The 15,712-nt window shown below is 49.5% G+C and overlaps 1 protein-coding gene across 8 annotated transcripts in view; it reads right to left on the minus strand.

Annotated features, from left to right (window-relative positions):
* Positions 1-15,712, minus strand: part of SEMA4A (semaphorin 4A) — a 106,418-nt gene that overhangs the window by 10,922 nt on the left and 79,784 nt on the right. For all 8 annotated transcript variants that reach the window (XM_088467532.1, XM_088467536.1, XM_088467535.1 and 5 more), the window contains 2 exons: positions 10,731-10,829; positions 789-900 (listed from right to left, as the gene is read on the minus strand). In XM_088467532.1, coding sequence (XP_088323658.1) covers positions 789-900; positions 10,731-10,829 — 211 coding nt within the window. The remainder of the gene's footprint in view (positions 1-788; positions 901-10,730; positions 10,830-15,712) is intronic.

The following is a 15,712-nucleotide window of genomic DNA, read 5'->3' on the forward strand; positions in this document are numbered from 1 at the left end:
AATGTCACTGGTTCCTAGTGACTGGATAGGCAGCATTATCAGTGATGTCACTGACACCTAGTGGCTGGATAGACTGCACTCTCAGTGATGTCACTGACACCTAGTGACTGGATAGACTGCACTCTCAGTGATGTCACTGACACCTAGTGGCTGGATAGGCAGCACTCTCAGGGATGTCACTGGTTCCTAGTGCCTGGAAAGGCTGCACTCTCAGTGATGTCACTGGTTCCTAGTGACTGGATAGATTGCACTCTCAGTGATGTCACTGGTTCCTAGTGACTAGAAAAGCTGCACTCTCAGTGATGTCACTGACACCTAGTGACTGGATAGGCTGCACTCTTAGTGATGTCACTGGTTCCTAGTGATTGGACACAATAAAGCTACTTCACTGTGTAGAAGCTTTAAACGTCACATCTACTGACTCCCTATGGCTGATATTGCAGGAACAGGAGGGTCATTCTCCAAAATGTTCAGACGCTAACCATGTAATAATGATATAAAGGTTTATTTTGCACCTCTGCTCCCGGAAAGCTTCAGTGTATATATGATGTATATGATCTCGCAGGAAGCCCCTGATTACTTAAAAAATTGGTATTTCTACTTGACTGGCAAGAGAGGAGATGGTATGTTGCCCAGGGCAAATCTAACTGCACCAACCTGTCTGTCCCACCCGTCTGTTCTATGCTGAGAAATCTTAGCACATAACCCTTTCTATCCCTGGCAGGCCTGCACACGTAGCCTTTAACTCTGCAATATCGCTTCTTGGTTGTGGTTCCTTGTGTACTCACCGGCAACGACCGAGGTGCGTTTATGCTGAGGGTCAAAAGGGGAGCGACCTTTCCCGTCAGTGACGACCGTTTCATTCAGGTTGTTGGTCGGCAACGAAAATGTGTTTAAATCCTGAATAATTGAGATGAAAACAACCAGAAATCAGAAACTACCTCATAGAAATATTACCAGTATACTCCTTTATACCAGTACACTACCCTATACTACCAGTATACTCCCCTACACTACCAGTATACTCCTCTATACTACCAGTATACTTCTCTATACCAGTACAGTCCCCTATTCTACCAGTATGCTCCCCTATATTTTCAAAATAGTCCTCTATACTACCAATATAAACCCCTATATTGTCACTATAGTCCCCTATACTACTGCTATACTCCTTTATATCACTATAGTATCATATATTATCACTATAGTCCCCTATACTAGCTTATATCACTATATTATCACTACAGTCCCCTATACTACCCTATAAGCTCCACAATAGTCTTCTATGCTACAACTATACTCCCTTATATCACTATAGTAACATATATTATCACTATAGTCCCCTATACTACCGCTATAATACCTTATATAATCACTATAGCCCCCTATAATACTGCTATACTCCCTTATATCAAAATAGTACCGTATATACTACCAATATATACTCCCTTATATAATCACTATAGTCCCCTACACTACCAGTAAACCCGCCTATATATTTCCACAATAGTCCCCTGTACTACCAATATAATCCCTTATATTATCACTATAGTGCCCTAATACTACCGCTATAATACCTTATATAATCACTGTTACTATTACTACCAGTAAACCCGCCTATATATTTCCACAATAGTCCCCTATACTACCACTATAATCCCTTATATTATCACTATAGTCCCCTAAACTACTAGTATACTGCCCTTTATATCACTATAGTCTCCTAAACTACTAGTATACTGCCCTTTATATCACTATAGTCCCCTAAACTACTAGTATACTCCATATATTATCACTATAGTCTCCTAAACTACTAGTATACTGCCATATATTATCACTATAGTCCCCTAAACTACTAGTATACTGCCCTTTATATCACTATAGTCCCCTAAACTACTAGTATACTGCCCTTTATATCACTATAGTCCCCTAAACTACTAGTATACTGCCCTATATTATCACTATAGTCCCCTAAACTACTAGTATACTGCCCTTTACTATCACTATAGTCCCCTAAACTACTAGTATACTGCCCTATATTATCACTATAGTCCCCTAAACTACTAGTATACTGCCCTTTACAATCACTATAGTCCCCTAAACTACTAGTATACTGCCCTTTACTATCACTATAGTCCCCTAAACTACTAGTATACTGCCCTATATTATCACTATAGTCCCCTAAACTACTAGTATACTGCCATATATTATCACTATAGTCCCCTAAACTACTAGTATACTGCCCTATATTATCACTATAGTCCCCTAAACTACTAGTATACAGCCCTATATTATCACTATAGTCCCCTAAACTACTAGTATACTGCCCTTTACTATCACTATAGTCCCCTAAACTACTAGTATACTGCCCTATATTATCACTATATAGTCCCCTAAACTACTAGTATACTCCATATATTATCACTATAGTCCCCTAAACTACTAGTATACTCCATATATTATCACTATAGTCCCCTAAACTACTAGTATACTGCCCTTTATTATCATCACTATAGTCCCCTAAACTACTAGTATACTGCCCTATATTATCATCACTATAGTCTCCTAAACTACTAGTATACAGCCCTATATTATCACTATAGTCCCCTAAACTACTAGTATACTGCCATATATTATCACTATAGTCCCCTAAACTACTAGTATACTGCCCTTTATATCACTATAGTCCCCTAAACTACTAGTATACTGCCCTTTATATCACTATAGTCCCCTAAACTACTAGTATACTGCCCTATATTATCACTATAGTCCCCTAAACTACTAGTATACTGCCCTTTACTATCACTATAGTCCCCTAAACTACTAGTATACTGCCCTATATTATCACTATAGTCCCCTAAACTACTAGTATACTGCCCTTTACTATCACTATAGTCCCCTAAACTACTAGTATACTGCCCTTTACTATCACTATAGTCCCCTAAACTACTAGTATACTGCCCTATATTATCACTATAGTCCCCTAAACTACTAGTATACTGCCATATATTATCACTATAGTCCCCTAAACTACTAGTATACTGCCCTATATTATCACTATAGTCCCCTAAACTACTAGTATACTGCCCTATATTATCACTATAGTCCCCTAAACTACTAGTATACTGCCCTTTACTATCACTATAGTCCCCTAAACTACTAGTATACTGCCCTATATTATCACTATATAGTCCCCTAAACTACTAGTATACTCCATATATTATCACTATAGTCCCCTAAACTACTAGTATACTCCATATATTATCACTATAGTCCCCTAAACTACTAGTATACTGCCCTATATTATCATCACTATAGTCCCCTAAACTACTAGTATACTGCCCTATATTATCATCACTATAGTCTCCTAAACTACTAGTATACAGCCCTATATTATCACTATAGTCCCCTAAACTACTAGTATACTGCCCTATATTATCACTATATAGTCCCCTAAACTACTAGTATACTCCATATATTATCACTATAGTCCCCTAAACTACTAGTATACTCCATATATTATCACTATAGTCCCCTAAACTACTAGTATACTGCCCTATATTATTACTATAGTCCCCTAAACTACTAGTATACTGCCCTATATTATCATCACTATAGTCCCCTAAACTACTAGTATACTGCCCTATATTATCATCACTATAGTCTCCTAAACTACTAGTATACTGCCATATATTATCACTATAGTCCCCTAAACTACAAGTATACTGCCATATATTATCATCACTATAGTCCCCTAAACTACTAGTATACTGCCCTTTACTATCACTATAGTCCCCTAAACTACAAGTATACTGCCCTATATAATCATTATATAGTCCCCTAAACTACTAGTATACAGCCCTATATTCTCACTATAGTCCCCTATACGGGATACCTACCACCATAGTCCCCAATAATATTAACAGAACTCCCCTATACTACCAGTATTCTTACCTGTATTACCGCTATAGTGTCCTATATTAGCACTATATGCCCAAGTATTACCACTAATCTCACCTATACTACCACTATATATCCCGATATTATCACTATAGTCCCCTATATTACCAGTACACTAAACTATCGCTATACTCCCCATATTCTCCTATATTACTGCCATCCTGTTACCCCTATACTCCAATATATTAGCACTATATTCAGACGATACTTACCTATATTACTGCCATACTCCCGATCACTACCACCCTATTCACCTATAATACCACCATACTCTCCTTTATATCCTTATATTACCCCTATACTCTTCTATATTACCCCATAGTCTCCTATATTACAACTACACTGGAAGGAGAGAGCCATGTTACTTAATATGTACGTGCAGTGAGGGTGGAAGGAGAGAGCAATGTTACTTACTATGTACATGCAGTGCAGGTGGAGGGAGAGAGCGATGTTACATACAATGTACGTGCAGGTGGAGGGAGAGAGCGATGTTACTTACTATGTACGTGCAGTGAGGGTGGAGGGAGAGAGCGATGTTACTTACTATGTACGTGCAGTGAGGGTGGAGGGAGAGAGCGATGTTACTATGTACGTGCTGTGAAGGTGGAGGGAGAGAACGATGTTACTTACTATGTACGTGCAGCGAGGGCGGAGGGAGAGAGCGATGTTACTTACTATGTACGTGCAGTGAGGGCGGAGGAAGAGAGCGATGTTACTTACTATGTACGTGCAGTGCGGGTGGAGGGAGAGAGCGATGTTACTTACTATGTACGTGCAGTGAGGGTGGAGGGAGAGAGCGATGTTACTTACTATGTACGTGCAGTGAGGGTGGAGGGAGAGAGCGATGTTACTTACTATGTACGTGCAGTTAGGGTGGAGGGAGAGAGCGATGTTACTATGTACGTGCAATGAGGGTGGAGGGAGAGAGCGATGTTACTATATACGTGCAGTGAGGGTGGAGGGAGAGAGCGATGTTACTTACTATGTACGTGCAGTGAGGGTGGAGGGAGAGAGCGATGTTACTATGTATGTGCAGTGAGGGTGGAGGGAGAGAGCGATGTTACTTACTATGTACATGCAGTGAGGGTGGAGGGAGAGAGCGATGTTACTTACTATGTACGTGCAGGTGGAGGGAGAGAGCAATGTTACTTACTATGTACGTGCAGTGAGGGTGGAGGGAGAGAGCGATGTTACCATGTACGTGCAGTGAGGGTGGAGGGAGAGAGCGATGTTACTTACTATGTACGTGCAGTGAGGGTGGAGGGAGAGAGCGATGTTACTATGTACGTGCAGTGAGGGTGGAGGGAGAGAGCGATGTTACTTACTATGTACGTCCATTGAGGGTGGAGGGAGAGAGCGATGTTACTATGTACGTGCAGTGAAGGTGGAGGGAGAGAACAATGTTACTTACTATGTACGTGCAGCGAGGGTGGAGGGAGAGAGCGATGTTACTTACTATGTACGTGCAGTGAGGGTGGAGGGAGAGAGCGATGTTACTTACTATGTACGTGCAGTGAGGGTGGAGGGAGAGAGCGATGTTACTATGTACGTGCAGTGAGGGTGGAGGGAGAGAGCGATGTTACTTACTATGTACGTGCAGTGCGGGTGGAGGGAGAGAGCGATGTTACTATGTACGTGCAGTGAGGGTGGAGGGAGAGAGCGATGTTACTTACTATGTACGTGCAGTGAGGGTGGAGGGAGAGAGCGATGTTACTATGTACGTGCAGTGAGGGTGGAGGGAGAGAGCGATGTTACTTACTATGTACGTGCGGTGAGGGTGGAGGGAGAGAGCGATGTTACTTACTATGTACGTGCAGTGAGGGTGGAGGGAGAGAGCGATGTTACTTACTATGTACGTGCAGTGAGGGTGGAGGGAGAGAGCGATGTTACTATGTACATGCAGTGAGGGCGGAGGGAGAGAGCGATGTTACTATGTACGTGCAGTGAGGGTGGAGGGAGAGAGCGATGTTACTATGTACGTGCAGTGAGGGAGGAGGGAGAGAGCGATGTTACTTACTATGTACGTGCAGTGAGGGTGGAGGGAGAGAGCGATGTTACTATGTACGTGCAGTGAGGGTGGAGGGAGAGAGCGATGTTACTATGTACGTGCAGTGAGGGTGGAGGGAGAGAGCGATGTTACTATGTACGTGCAGTGAGGGTGGAGGGAGAGAGCGATGTTACTTACTATGTACGTGCAGTGAGGGTGGAGGGAGAGAGCGATGTTACTATGTACGTGCAGTGAGGGTGGAGGGAGAGAGCGATGTTACTTTGTACGTGCAGTGAGGGTGGAGGGAGAGAGCGATGTTACTTACTATGTACGTGCAGTGCGGGTGGAGTGAGTGATGTTACTTACTATGTACGTGCAGTGAGGGTGGAGGGAGAGCGATGTTACTATGTACGTGCAGTGAGGGTGGAGGGAGAGAGCGATGTTACTTACTATGTACGTGCAGTGAGGGTGGAGGGAGAGCGATGTTACTATGTACGTGCAGTGAGGGTGGAGGGAGAGAGCGATGTTACTTACTATGTACGTGCAGTGAGGGTGGAGGGAGAGCGATGTTACTATGTACGTGCAGTGAGGGTGGAGGGAGAGAGCGATGTTACTTACTATGTACGTGCAGTGAGGGTGGAGGAAGAGAGTGATGTTACTATGTACGTGCAGTGAGGGTGGAGGGAGAGAGCGATGTTACTATGTACGTGCAGTGAGGGTGGAGGGAGAGAGCGATGTTACTATGTACGTGCAGTGAGGGTGGAGGGAGAGAGCGATGTTACTATGTACGTGCAGTGAGGGTGGAGGGAGAGAGTGATGTTACTATGTACGTGCAGTGAGGGTGGAGGGAGAGAGCGATGTTACTATGTACGTGCAGTGAGGGTGGAGGGAGAGAGCGATGTTACTATGTACGTGCAGTGAGGGAGGAGGGAGAGAGCGATGTTACTTACTATGTACGTGCAGTGAGGGTGGAGGGAGAGCGATGTTACTATGTACGTGCAGTGAGGGTGGAGGGAGAGAGCGATGTTACTTACTATGTACGTGCAGTGAGGGTGGAGGGAGAGAGCGATGTTACTTACTATGTACGTGCAGTGAGGGTGGAGGGAGAGCGATGTTACTATGTACGTGCAGTGAGGGTGGAGGGAGAGAGCGATGTTACTTACTATGTACGTGCAGTGAGGGTGGAGGGAGAGAGCGATGTTACTATGTACGTGCAGTGAGGGTGGAGGGAGAGAGCGATGTTACTATGTACGTGCAGTGAGGGTGGAGGGAGAGAGCGATGGTACTATGTACGTGCAGTGAGGGTGGAGGGAGAGAACGATGTTAGCAGTGAGGGTGGAGGGAGAGAGTGATGTTACTATGTACGTGCAGTGAGGGTGGAGGGAGAGAGCGATGTTACTATGTACGTGCAGTGAGGGAGGAGGGAGAGAGCGATGTTACTTACTATGTACGTGCAGTGAGGGTGGATTGAGAGAGCGATGTTACTATGTACGTGCAGTGAGGGTGGAGGGAGAGAGCGATGTTACTATGTACGTGCAGTGAGGGTGGAGGGAGAGAGCGATGGTACTATGTACGTGCAGTGAGGGTGGAGGGAGAGAACGATGTTACTATGTACGTGCAGTGAGGGTGGAGGGAGAGAGTGATGTTACTATGTACGTGCAGTGAGGGTGGAGGGAGAGAGCGATGTTACTATGTACGTGCAGTGAGGGTGGAGGGAGAGAGCGATGTTACTTACTATGTACGTGCAGTGAGGGAGGAGGGAGAGAGCGATGTTACTTACTATGTACGTGCAGTGAGGGTGGATTGAGAGAGCGATGTTACTATGTACGTGCAGTGAGGGTGGAGGGAGAGAGCGATGTTACTATGTACGTGCAGTGAGGGTGGAGGGAGAGAGCGATGTTACTATGTACGTGCAGTGAGGGTGGAGGGAGAGAGCGATGTTACTTACTATGTACGTGCAATGAGGGTGGAGGGAGAGAGCGATGTCACTTACTATGTACGTGCAGTGAGGGTGGAGGGAGAGAGCGATGTTACTTACTATGTACGTCCATTGAGGGTGGAGGGAGAGAGCGATGTTACTATGTACGTGCAGTGAAGGTGGAGGGAGAGAACAATGTTACTTACTATGTACGTGCAGCGAGGGTGGAGGGAGAGAGCGATGTTACTTACTATGTACGTGCAGTGAGGGTGGAGGGAGAGAGCGATGTTACTTACTATGTACGTGCAGTGAGGGTGGAGGGAGAGAGCGATGTTACTATGTACGTGCAGTGAGGGTGGAGGGAGAGAGCGATGTTACTTACTATGTACGTGCAGTGCGGGTGGAGGGAGAGAGCGATGTTACTATGTACGTGCAGTGAGGGTGGAGGGAGAGAGCGATGTTACTTACTATGTACGTGCAGTGAGGGTGGAGGGAGAGAGCGATGTTACTATGTACGTGCAGTGAGGGTGGAGGGAGAGAGCGATGTTACTTACTATGTACGTGCGGTGAGGGTGGAGGGAGAGAGCGATGTTACTTACTATGTACGTGCAGTGAGGGTGGAGGGAGAGAGCGATGTTACTTACTATGTACGTGCAGTGAGGGTGGAGGGAGAGAGCGATGTTACTATGTACATGCAGTGAGGGCGGAGGGAGAGAGCGATGTTACTATGTACGTGCAGTGAGGGTGGAGGGAGAGAGCGATGTTACTATGTACGTGCAGTGAGGGAGGAGGGAGAGAGCGATGTTACTTACTATGTACGTGCAGTGAGGGTGGAGGGAGAGAGCGATGTTACTATGTACGTGCAGTGAGGGTGGAGGGAGAGAGCGATGTTACTATGTACGTGCAGTGAGGGTGGAGGGAGAGAGCGATGTTACTATGTACGTGCAGTGAGGGTGGAGGGAGAGAGCGATGTTACTTACTATGTACGTGCAGTGAGGGTGGAGGGAGAGAGCGATGTTACTATGTACGTGCAGTGAGGGTGGAGGGAGAGAGCGATGTTACTTTGTACGTGCAGTGAGGGTGGAGGGAGAGAGCGATGTTACTTACTATGTACGTGCAGTGCGGGTGGAGTGAGTGATGTTACTTACTATGTACGTGCAGTGAGGGTGGAGGGAGAGCGATGTTACTATGTACGTGCAGTGAGGGTGGAGGGAGAGAGCGATGTTACTTACTATGTACGTGCAGTGAGGGTGGAGGGAGAGCGATGTTACTATGTACGTGCAGTGAGGGTGGAGGGAGAGAGCGATGTTACTTACTATGTACGTGCAGTGAGGGTGGAGGGAGAGCGATGTTACTATGTACGTGCAGTGAGGGTGGAGGGAGAGAGCGATGTTACTTACTATGTACGTGCAGTGAGGGTGGAGGAAGAGAGTGATGTTACTATGTACGTGCAGTGAGGGTGGAGGGAGAGAGCGATGTTACTATGTACGTGCAGTGAGGGTGGAGGGAGAGAGCGATGTTACTATGTACGTGCAGTGAGGGTGGAGGGAGAGAGCGATGTTACTATGTACGTGCAGTGAGGGTGGAGGGAGAGAGTGATGTTACTATGTACGTGCAGTGAGGGTGGAGGGAGAGAGCGATGTTACTATGTACGTGCAGTGAGGGTGGAGGGAGAGAGCGATGTTACTATGTACGTGCAGTGAGGGAGGAGGGAGAGAGCGATGTTACTTACTATGTACGTGCAGTGAGGGTGGAGGGAGAGCGATGTTACTATGTACGTGCAGTGAGGGTGGAGGGAGAGAGCGATGTTACTTACTATGTACGTGCAGTGAGGGTGGAGGGAGAGAGCGATGTTACTTACTATGTACGTGCAGTGAGGGTGGAGGGAGAGCGATGTTACTATGTACGTGCAGTGAGGGTGGAGGGAGAGAGCGATGTTACTTACTATGTACGTGCAGTGAGGGTGGAGGGAGAGAGCGATGTTACTATGTACGTGCAGTGAGGGTGGAGGGAGAGAGCGATGTTACTATGTACGTGCAGTGAGGGTGGAGGGAGAGAGCGATGGTACTATGTACGTGCAGTGAGGGTGGAGGGAGAGAACGATGTTAGCAGTGAGGGTGGAGGGAGAGAGTGATGTTACTATGTACGTGCAGTGAGGGTGGAGGGAGAGAGCGATGTTACTATGTACGTGCAGTGAGGGAGGAGGGAGAGAGCGATGTTACTTACTATGTACGTGCAGTGAGGGTGGATTGAGAGAGCGATGTTACTATGTACGTGCAGTGAGGGTGGAGGGAGAGAGCGATGTTACTATGTACGTGCAGTGAGGGTGGAGGGAGAGAGCGATGGTACTATGTACGTGCAGTGAGGGTGGAGGGAGAGAACGATGTTACTATGTACGTGCAGTGAGGGTGGAGGGAGAGAGTGATGTTACTATGTACGTGCAGTGAGGGTGGAGGGAGAGAGCGATGTTACTATGTACGTGCAGTGAGGGTGGAGGGAGAGAGCGATGTTACTTACTATGTACGTGCAGTGAGGGAGGAGGGAGAGAGCGATGTTACTTACTATGTACGTGCAGTGAGGGTGGATTGAGAGAGCGATGTTACTATGTACGTGCAGTGAGGGTGGAGGGAGAGAGCGATGTTACTATGTACGTGCAGTGAGGGTGGAGGGAGAGAGCGATGTTACTATGTACGTGCAGTGAGGGTGGAGGGAGAGAGCGATGTTACTTACTATGTACGTGCAATGAGGGTGGAGGGAGAGAGCGATGTCACTTACTATGTACGTGCAGTGAGGGTGGAGGGAGAGAGCGATGTTACTTACTATGTACGTGCAGTGCGGATGAAGGGAGAGAGCGATGTTACTTACTATGTACGTGCAGTGCGGACTGAAGGCGTTGGTCCCGCAGGTGTACAGATGGGTATCATTTACAGGGAGAAGCAGACGGATGAAATTAAAACACTCCGTCTGTTGAAGACATTAATAATAATTAGTAACAGAAAACCCAGCAGAGCTTCGTTTAATGAGCAATGAGGAGCAAAGTCTGGGTACAGCGCCTGCAGTCACTGGCCAGTACGCGCCTGTCTGCAACGTTACACTGTGCTGTACCCATCTATGGTCTTAGCCTCGTCACTGCTTTATGTTAGCACACACACTTAGGGACCCATTTATCAAAGATCATTTGAGGTAAATTCCCCGAAAATAGAGGTTTTCGGGGGTTTACCTCAAATACTAAGTATCCCCCGAATGTATGAAGGAGGGACCGCAACAGCTATCTCCGATACCTGTTGCGATCCCTCCATTGCCGTCGGCAGCCGCCTCCCCCATAGGTTTCTATGGGGGATGCGATGCTGCCAAATCTATCAACATCGGGAATATGAAGCATTCCCGATATTGACCCCAGCAGCTAACGCCATCTGTAGATAGCGTTAGCCGCTGTATCCTATGGGCACTTACCGCATTTTCAGCCGGCGGAGGGATCTCCCAGATCCCTCCGCCGGCAATGGGTGCCGCTCATGTGCAGTCCGCGGGACTGCGCATGCGCAGCAGCCCGGAATGCGCTCCGGCCACATCGCAGGGACGGGCTCTTTTCGGAGCCCGTCTCCCTGCATGTGCCGGGTGATACATTCGTCCGGTATGATCGCATTTTGCAATGCGATCATGGGCGGTACTGCATGCCCTGATCGCATTGCAAAATGCGATCCTTAATAAACGGGGGGAGAGAGCGATGTTACTTACTATGTACGTGCAGTGAGGGTGGAGGGAGAGAGCGATGTTACTTACTATGTACGTGCGGTGAGGGTGGAGGGAGAGAGCGATGTTACTTACTATGTACGTGCAGTGAGGGTGGAGGGAGAGAGCGATGTTACTTACTATGTACGTGCAGTGAGGGTGGAGGGAGAGAGCGATGTTACTATGTACGTGCAGTGAGGGTGGAGGGAGAGAGCGATGTTACTATGTACGTGCAGTGAGGGTGGAGGGAGAGAGCGATGTTACTATGTACGTGCAGTGAGGGTGGAGGGAGAGAGCGATGTTACTTACTATGTACGTGCAGTGAGGGTGGAGGGAGAGAGCGATGTTACTATGTACGTGCAGTGAGGGTGGAGGGAGAGAGCGATGTTACTATGTACGTGCAGTGAGGGTGGAGGGAGAGAGCGATGTTACTTACTATGTACGTGCAGTGAGGGTGGAGGGAGAGAGCGATGTTACTATGTACGTGCAGTGAGGGTGGAGGGAGAGAGCGATGTTACTATGTACGTGCAGTGAGGGTGGAGGGAGAGAGCGATGTTACTTTGTACGTGCAGTGAGGGTGGAGGGAGAGAGCGATGTTACTTACTATGTACGTGCAGTGCGGGTGGAGTGAGTGATGTTACTTACTATGTACGTGCAGTGAGGGTGGAGGGAGAGCGATGTTACTATGTACGTGCAGTGAGGGTGGAGGGAGAGAGCGATGTTACTTACTATGTACGTGCAGTGAGGGTGGAGGGAGAGCGATGTTACTATATATTTGGCAGCCGCCTCCCCCATAGGTTTCTATGGGGGATGCGATGCTGCCAAATCTATCAACATCGGGAATGTGAAGCATTCCCGATATTGACCCCAGCAGCTAACGCCATCTGTAGATATCGTTAGCCGCTGTGTCCTATGGGCACTTACCGCATTTTCAGCCGGCGGAGGGATCTCCCAGATCCCTCCGCCGGCAATGGGTGCCGCTCATGTGCAGTCCGCGGGACTGCGCATGCGCAGCAGCCCGGAATGCGCTCCGGCCACATCGCAGGGACGGGCTCTTTTCGGAGCCCGTCTCCCTGCATGTGCCGGGTGATACATTCGTCCGGTATGATCGCATTTTGCAATGCGATCATGGGCGGTACTGCATGCCCTGATCGCATTGCAAAATGCGATCCTTAATAAATGGCCCCCTGAGTCACATGTACCTTTACATGTATGCAAATGGTCTATGATCATATATATCAGTCTATGCATTTTCATAGACATGCGCAGGAACAGGCATAGGGTGCTGCAATGGGACCACACAAGCCCCCCCAGCCGGGTTATGTACTCCCCCCTCCCCCCTGGAACATACACTACTGAGTAGTCCATGTCATGGGGGCAGTCCATAACTCCAGCGGGGGGCGTCCAGTCTGGGCACTCCCTGTGCAGGTTCTTGCACACGCCTATGGGTGTTATGTTGTTCTATAGGGGAAAGGTGCCGCTAATGATAATGGATAGAGCTGACTGTATACTGGGACTTTTTTTTTTTTTTGGTTTCAGTTTTTTAAAGCACGATATAGGGCCTGATTCAGACGTGGAGGCAAATGCCATCGCCGCTGCCATCTCTCTTGGATTTGCAATTGCAACAATATGCTAATGTCTCAGTCGCCGACAGTGGTTAGAGACGCCCACTGACAGCATCTCACATCCACCGCTCACACACAAAACCGAAAACATGGAATGCAGATCCGCCGCCCATCAGCCTTCTGAGTAAATCTAAGCTGCCACATACACAGCGGTCCCCAGACACACAGAGGGCTCTCCTGCTGCCACATACACAGCGGTCACCAGACACACACAGGACTCTCCTGCTGCCACATACACAGCGGTCACCAGACACACAGAGGGCTCTCCTGCTGCCACACACACAGCGGTCACCAGACACACAGAGGGCTCTCCTGCTGCCACATACACAGCGGTCCCCAGACACACACAGGACTCTCCTGCTGCCACATACACAGCGGTCACCAGACACACAGAGGGCTCTCCTGCTGCCACACACACAGCGGTCACCAGACACACAGAGGCCTCTCCTGCTGCCACACACACAGCGGTCACCAGACACACAGAGGGCTCTCCTGCTGCCACACACACAGCGGTCACCAGACACACAGAGGGCTCTCCTGCTGCCACATACACAGCGGTCACCAGACACACAGAGGGCTCTCCTGCTGCCACATACACAGCGGTCCCCAGACACACACAGGACTCTCCTGCTGCCACACACACAGCGGTCACCAGACACATAGAGGGCTCTCCTGCTGCCACACACACAGCGGTCACCAGACACACAGAGGACTCTCCTGCTGCCACATACACAGCGGTCCCCAGACACACAGAGGGCTCTCCTGCTGCCACATACACAGCGGTCACCAGACACACAGAGGGCTCTCCTGCTGCCACACACACAGCGGTCACCAGACACACAGAGGGCTCTCCTGCTGCCACACACAGCGGTCACCAGACACACAGAGGGCTCTCCCGTTGCCACAGACACAGCGGTCACCAGACACACAGAGGACTCTCCTGTTGCCGCAGACACAGCGGTCACCAGACACACAGAGGGCACTCCTGTTGCCGCAGACACAGCGGTCACCAGACACACAGAGGGCTCTCCTGCTGCCACACACACAGCGGTCACCAGACACACAGAGGGCTCTCCTGTTGCCGCAGACACAGCGGTCACCAGACACACAGAGGGCTCTCCTGTTGCCGCAGACACAGCGGTCACCAGACACACAGAGGGCTCTCCTGCTGTGCCACACACACAGCGGTCACCAGACACACAGAGGGCTCTCCTGCTGCCACATACACAGCGGTCCCCAGACACACACAGGACTCTCCTGCTGCCACACACACAGCGGTCACCAGACACACAGAGGGCTCTCCTGCTGCCACACACACAGCGGTCACCAGACACACAGAGGACTCTCCTGCTGCCACATACACAGCGGTCCCCAGACACACAGAGGGCTCTCCTGCTGCCACATACACAGCGGTCACCAGACACACAGAGGGCTCTCCTGCTGCCACACACACAGCGGTCACCAGACACACAGAGGGCTCTCCTGCTGCCACACACACAGCGGTCACCAGACACACAGAGGGCTCTCCTGCTGCCACACACAGTGGTCACCAGACACACAGAGGGCTCTCCTGCTGCCACACACAGTGGTCACCAGACACACAGAGGGCTCTCCTGCTGCCGCAGAGACAGCGGTCACCAGACACACAGAGGACTCTCCCGTTGCCACAGACACAGCGGTCACCAGACACACAGAGGACTCTCCTGTTGCCGCAGACACAGCGGTCACCAGACACACAGAGGGCACTCCTGTTGCCGCAGACACAGCGGTCACCAGACACACAGAGGGCTCTCCTGCTGCCACACACACAGCGGTCACCAGACACACAGAGGGCTCTCCTGTTGCCGCAGACACAGCGGTCACCAGACACACAGAGGGCTCTCCTGTTGCCGCAGACACAGCGGTCACCAGACACACAGAGGGCTCTCCTGCTGCCGCAGACACAGCGGTCACCAGACACACAGAGGACTCTCCCGTTGCCGCAGACACAGCGGTCACCAGACACACAGAGGGCTCTCCTGTTGCCGCAGACACAGCGGTCACCAGACACACAGAGGGCTCTCCTGCTGCCGCAGACACAGCGGTCACCAGACACACAGAGGACTCTCCCGTTGCCGCAGACACAGCGGTCACCAGACACACAGAGGCCTCTCCTGCTGCTACACACACAGCGGTCACCAGACACACAGATGCCTCTCCTGCTGCCACACACACAGCGGTCACCAGACACACAGAGGGCTCTCCTGCTGCCACACACACAGCGGTCACCAGACACACAGAGGGCTCTCCTGCAGCCACATACACAGCGGTCACCAGACACACAGAGGGCTCTCCTGCTGCCACACACACAGCGGTCACCAGACACACAGAGGGCTCTCCTGTTGCCACACACACAGCGGTCACCAGACACACAGAGGCCTCTCCTGCTGCTACACACACAGCGGTCACCAGACACACAGATGCCTCTCCTGCTGCCACACACACAGCGGTCAC

This window comes from Taudactylus pleione, unplaced genomic scaffold, assembly GCF_031769625.1.
Source record: "Taudactylus pleione unplaced genomic scaffold, aTauple2 ptg000073l, whole genome shotgun sequence".
NCBI classification, from domain to species: Eukaryota; Metazoa; Chordata; class Amphibia; order Anura; family Myobatrachidae; genus Taudactylus; species Taudactylus pleione.